The 6,000-nt window shown below is 51.8% G+C and overlaps 1 protein-coding gene across 1 annotated transcript in view; it reads left to right on the forward strand.

The window, feature by feature from the left end:
• The window catches only part of SPATA6 (spermatogenesis associated 6), a 162,857-nt gene extending 157,641 nt beyond the window's left edge, over window positions 1–5,216 (forward strand). The window contains exons 14-15 of the mRNA XM_044674813.1: window positions 643–819; window positions 4,948–5,216. Coding sequence (XP_044530748.1) covers window positions 643–819; window positions 4,948–5,125 — 355 coding nt within the window. The 3' untranslated portion in view covers window positions 5,126–5,216. The remainder of the gene's footprint in view (window positions 1–642; window positions 820–4,947) is intronic.
• The last annotated feature ends 784 nt before the right edge of the window (window positions 5,217–6,000 follow it).

The raw sequence follows: 6,000 nt of genomic DNA on the forward strand, positions 1-6,000 counted from the left end.
ATTTGACCAGTCTCGTCAGCCTTTGACCACCATGTTTTTAGGAGATTTGATGGTTAGAGCTAAAAGGCAAGAAAAGCTGATCGCCTCCATCCCCCATGGCCTCCCTCCCAGACACTTAGTAGCTGTGCGGCCCTGGGAAAACGTAGCCACTAGCCACTGTCTCTTCTTCCCCCCCATCTTGACTCTTTGGTGGGTCAGTTCAGCTCTCGCTGTCCTCCTCTCTTGAGTCCCCAGACCCTTTTCATATCACCAGTTGTGTCCATCTAAGCCTCAGCCTTGGCTCACTCCCAGCATTCATCTCTCTCCTATACCCGTGGAAACTGGAGGAAATCATACACCCATTCTGCCTAGGTCCACTACCAGTTTGTGTTTCACAGCCTCACCTGGGTCCTCGCTGCTGTTTGGCCATCCCACTAGACTCTTATCGACTCTGTCCCATTCTCTAGTGGCTCTTCCAGACCTTTATGTTCCTTCTCCAACCTCCCATAGCCTCCCCTTTCCCCTTTGCTGTGAGCTCCCTCTCCTCCCCCTTTCTCCTCTCCCATTACCCAGGGGCCTCCTGTCCTCCTTCGCCTCCATCCCCCATGGCCTCCCTCCTTACCAGGGCTGACCCCTCTCCCCGTTCTCTCCCCTCTCCTCCAGCAGATCATCGCCTCTGCCATCCCCACTCTCACCGATCGGCCGTCACTCCCTTCCAGCTGGCTCCTTCCCTGCCGCCTCCAAATATGCCCACCTCCCCCCTCCTGAAAAAACATCGCTCGATCCTTCCGTCCCCACCTCACCAGGCCGTCTCCTCACCAGGCCGTCCATCTACAACAGGTACCTCCGCTTTCCCTCCGTTCCCTGCCGTCTTGGCCCTTTACAGTCTGCCTTCTGAGCCTGTCATTCAGCCAGATTGCTCTCTAAAGGTAACAATGATTTTTTTTAAAGAAACCCTTCCCTTCTGTCTTGGAATCAATGGTAAGTGTTGGTTCCAAGGCAGACGAATGGCAATAGAGAGGCAGCTGCCCAGGCTCACATAGTCTGAGGTCAGATTTGAACCCAGGACCTCCCAACTCTAAGCCTGGCTCTGTCTCCACTGAGTCACCTCACAGTGATCTCAGTCCCTGAATCCAGTGGCCTTTCCTCCCTCCTCCTCCTCTGCAGCCTTGGACACTATCCAGGTGAGGCTGTGAAGCACAAACTGGTAGTGGACCTAGGCAGAATGGGTGTGTGATTTCCTCCAGTTTCCATGGGTGTAGGAGAGAGGAGATGAATGCTGGGAGTGAGCCAAGGCTGAGGCTTAGATGGACACAACTGGTGATATGAAAAGGGTCTGGGGACTCAAGAGAGGAGGACAGCGAGAGCTGAACTGACCCACCAAAGAGTCAAGATGTCTCTTCTCTCGGTCTCTCCTGTTCTCCTCCTAAGTCTCTGGGTGTTCCTTCTTAGTCTCGGAGGCTGGATCATCCTCCAGATTAGACCCTCTCACTGTGGCTGCCCCTCGAGGTCCTCCCCAGGCCCTCTCTTCTGCCTCTAGACTCCTTCCCTTGGCCCTTGGGCTCCCCTGGAGGAGCCTCAGATCTCCTGTCCTGCCCCCACCTCTCTGCTGACCTCTGATCTTGAGCTGCCGTCATCTTACATGGACCACGTCTAACCCAGTGCTGGGCATCTTCCTCCCTGAGCCCTCCTCCGTCACTGTAGGGTGGCGCCCAACACCGTCCTCGCTCTTTGAGGCCAGGGTCTGTCCCAGCTTAGCACAGCACCCGGATGCACACTAACTGGCTGCACCGCACTCAGAGGGTACTCCTGAGCTGGAGGACCCCAGGCAAAGCCACCTCTGCTCCCAGCCTCTGCACAGACTGCCTCCTCTTCCGACTCTTCTCCGCACATAGGACTTCGCTCCATTTCTGCAGTTTTTCAGAGATCCCCAAGATTGGCTCAGCAATCACTTGAGTTACTTTTATCCACCCAGTGGTGGTCCAGGTGGCCAGAACTCATCTGAGCCAGAGAGGCGCTCGTCTTGTCACCTTGCTTATATTTGCTCAGCTGTAAAGAGAAGAGATTGAATTAGATGGTCTCGAGAGCCCCTCCAGCTGTTGCAGAAGAAGCAGCCCTGAATTTGGGGTGAAATTCTGCCTCTGTGACTACCCCTCCTGTGTGACTTCTCCCCGATTCTCGTCTTTCCCAAATAAGGTCATTGGGCTGGATCGGACCATTTATCAAGGGCTCAGGAACTTGTGATGTAGAAGGAGTCGTTTGATCTCTGTATGTTGATCCCTGGTTTCCTTTGGGCTCCTTTGACTTGGATGCGTTTTAAAATAGGTCTGAGTAGGGGTTCATAGGCTTCCCCAGACTGCCTGCAAAGGGATGCAGGGCCCCAAAGAGGTTCTGAAGGCCTGGACTAGCTGAGCTCCGATGCCCTTCCTCTCTAAATCACTCCCAATCCTCCATGGAACTGCCCAATCTGCTCCTTGCTGCCCGAGTGACCTTCGGGAAGTCACTTAGCCACCGTGGGCGTCAGGTGCCTCTTTAATAAGATGGCGGTCCTGGGCTTGATTATCCCGAGGTCCCCGCAGCTCCAAGTGCTCAGATCCTCTGAGCCTACTTAGTGAAAGTTTCACAAAGGAAAAGTGGAGCCAACTTTGAAGTCTCATTGATTATGGCCTCCTGAGATAGAGAACCTACTGCAGCCCCTGTCAATTTTTAATTAGACCATTAAATTGCAAAGAGGTTTTAGAAGACGTTAATGACAGCCGGGGAAGATCTAAGGCTTTTAAACTCCTGGGTAGACGGTCCTCGTGCCAAATAGCAGATTGACCCTCTTTAGAGTTCTCCTCTTTTCTGTGCTCGCTGCTAATGGCGAGAGCTTGCAGTGGCTGTGGGTGTCAGGCCAGAAAGAATTATGTCTGCCTTTGTGAGTAAAGATTAAAGGGTGTGAAGCCAGAGCCTTGGGGTGCCTGATGACCAGGCAATGTTGGGGAAGGCCCCGGGCCCTCTACCCCTCCTTTTATTCTCGTAAGTCAGTGATTTTTCATTCCACTCAGCCCATGCTGGCACATTTCACACACTGGCCAAGGGACTGCCCATCTGGGCCTCCGGCTCAAGGATTTTTTACATGATTGAATCCTGCAGCCTCAAAAATGTGTTATTGAACCTTTAGATCTCTGCTGCCCCTCCCTTGGCCCAGCTACTCCCTCATCTGGGAGCTCAGCAGCTCCTATGACAGCCTCCTAGCTAGTCACTTCCCCTCAGTTTTCTCTTCTATAAACTGGGCCTAATTAAGACTTTTACTCATGAGCTTTTGTGTCCACTGGCTATAAATCTGTGAGCTGGCGCGTGTCCTCTAAGTATAGCTGGCTTCATCGGTGTCCAGCGTTTGTCACTGCCCAGCCCAGACTGCTCAGCTTTTAAGGCCTCGTCCAACCTCAGTCACTGTGTTTTTTCTACTCCTCTCTGCTCTCTCTTGTTATTCATTCAACAACCATTTATTAGGGCCCTGCTACGTACTAGACAGAAGTTGAAAGGCCTGACTTCAAGGAGATTACACTCTGCAGGAGGATATGACAGAGATGGCAGAAAAGTAAATACAAAAGAGACGTCAAGCAAAGGGCTGGGGGCTTTCGCAGCTGGGGGACGAGGCAGGAAGCGGTATTTGAGACCTGCGGGGAATGGACCAGAGGATGGTCCATCAATGGAGTATGAGGAGCCATCAGAAAGAGGGCCGGAGAAACATGGAAAAAAGAGCGGCCAGGGTGAGAGGGGACAGACAGTTTCCAAGGCTGAGGTTAGGACTGAGCAAAGGCCATTGGGTTGAGTGGTTAATAGCATCATTTCAGTCGAGTGATGCACTGAGGAGCTAACTCATGGGGCCAGAGTCCAGGAACTTTCCCAAAGGCTCCTCCGCTTCCTGCCTGTGTAACCTGCAGCCACTTGCATTCCTTCTGATCAGTCAGAGAAGAGGGTGGAACTTGGGGGTTGAAGAAAGGCCTCCTGGCTTTCAGTCCTGGGACCCTCCTCGTCCCTCAGGGCCTCGCTAAAGTCTCCCCTCCTTCTTCTCCAAGCCCAGCCCACACTACCCCCCTCTCTCTGAGCTGCTCCTGTATCTGGGCTCACTTTACTATTTAGAGAAATTCATGGCCGTTTCGGGGGAGGCCTCCATCCTGCCTCCGAAGGCCCCAACCCATTCAACCACCTGAACCAAAGGATAATTTTACTCAGATGGGTCAGTTGCAAAATCCACTCTCTTTGAAAAGAGTTTTTGTGTGTGAATCTTATACTATTTCTACCTTCTCCCTGTTTGACCCAGAATCAGGCCAGGATCACGGTCCAGGGTCCTGAGTTCAGTGAAGGTATAAGTAAAGGCTAGATCAGAAAATTCCTCATTCTAAAATAAACAGTGCTTCATTTTGGAGATACAATGTCAGTTGTTCGACTGCAAAGACATTTTAGTTGACAACAAATGATTGCCATTAGAACATAGAAACATTAAGTAAAAATTGATGTGTCTCTCCCAATATATTCAGCCCAGTGCTTGGTGCCCAGTAATTAATCATAATGATGATGATGATGATGATGGTGATGGCATTTATATAACACTTTAAGGCTTAAAAGGCCTGTTACAGATATTGTCTCATTTAATCCCCATGATAACCCTGGTAGGGAAGGGCTATTATAATCACCCCCATTTTACAGATGGGGAAACGGAGGCTGGGAGTGGTTAAGTGGCTTGCCCAACAGTCACACAACCAGTACCGTGCTCTCCAGCCTTGCTCCAGATCCATCACAGTTCATTGAACCACATAGCTGCTGAATAAAGAAACACTCCTTGGTCAGGTGGCTGAATGAATGAATGAATGAATGAATGCTGATAACCATTGATTGTTGATTATCGATCATACTAATAATTGATTTAAACTTTTGGGTTATCATTTTTAATGTCTCCCTCCCCCTCCCCCTTTCTCTTAGCAGTTCCTTATATAGGCCACGTCCCTTGGTCCACTTGGATAACGGTGAATACTGGTCCAACCGAGCAGCAGCTTATAAAGGAAAGTCCCATCGAGGCAACTTTGAGAACAGCATGGACAAGATCTATAGGAACTTGTACAGGAAAGCCTGTGGTTCCAGCACACAGGAAAGCTTATAACCACACCTACAACAGACTGTACTTGCCCAGGCATGCTTCTCAATGAAATCTGTTAATAGAATCACTTTCCGTGTCTATTTTCTGCTCTCCCCAGCCCCCCGTGGCACCCCCAGCAGCCCCTGTGGAGGGACAGGGAGAGGTCTGACAGGGAAGCCAGGGCCAGCTCCAGGATGTCGTGCTTCACCGGGGGGAGGCCGCTGCGCCGTCCTCTGCGTGGCTGCCCGGGCCACACGGCCCCTGTAGAAGCGCTGTCAGGAAAAGACCTCCAGGTAAGAAGGAAGGGCTGGGGAGCGCCTGGCATCCGCGCTCACCTCCACGGGCCGATCCTGCCCTTCCTGGCTCTTAGCATCCGCCGTCCATCGAGGACACACTCACAGGCCTGCAGACTCCCTCCTTGTGTTTTTGGCCCTGCGCGATTCCCTGGGCATCCCTAGGAAGCATGGCGTCCACCTCTTGTCCCAACCTTGCGTCCATCTCCCTCTCTGCTTTTCCATTTCCTAGTAAGAAGCAATAAGGATGGTGGAAAAAGCCTGGAGTTTGGGGCCTGGGGTTAGGGAGGGTTCAGAAAGCCTGACGGGATCCACGTGAGCCAGTGACTCCATCAGTCTCCACTCTGCCTGCTCTCTGTTTGACCTGGGCAAGTCACCTCCCCCTTGGGCTAAAGTTTGCTCATGTGCCAAATGAACAAATCGAGCTGGATGATCTCTAAGGGTGCCATGATCATGCCTTGGGGCACTTTGTAGGTGGAGCTTCGGTCATCTCGATGAGGTTCTATAGAAGTGCATTCCCTGTGGAAGCTGTGGTCACATCCTTTGGTCAGCCCACTCATAACTTCTTGGGGTGCCTTGGCCCATTCAGGCTGTTGGAGATCAGAG

Source organism: Gracilinanus agilis, chromosome 4 (genome assembly GCF_016433145.1).
Source record: "Gracilinanus agilis isolate LMUSP501 chromosome 4, AgileGrace, whole genome shotgun sequence".
In the NCBI taxonomy this organism is placed as follows: Eukaryota; Metazoa; Chordata; class Mammalia; order Didelphimorphia; family Didelphidae; genus Gracilinanus; species Gracilinanus agilis.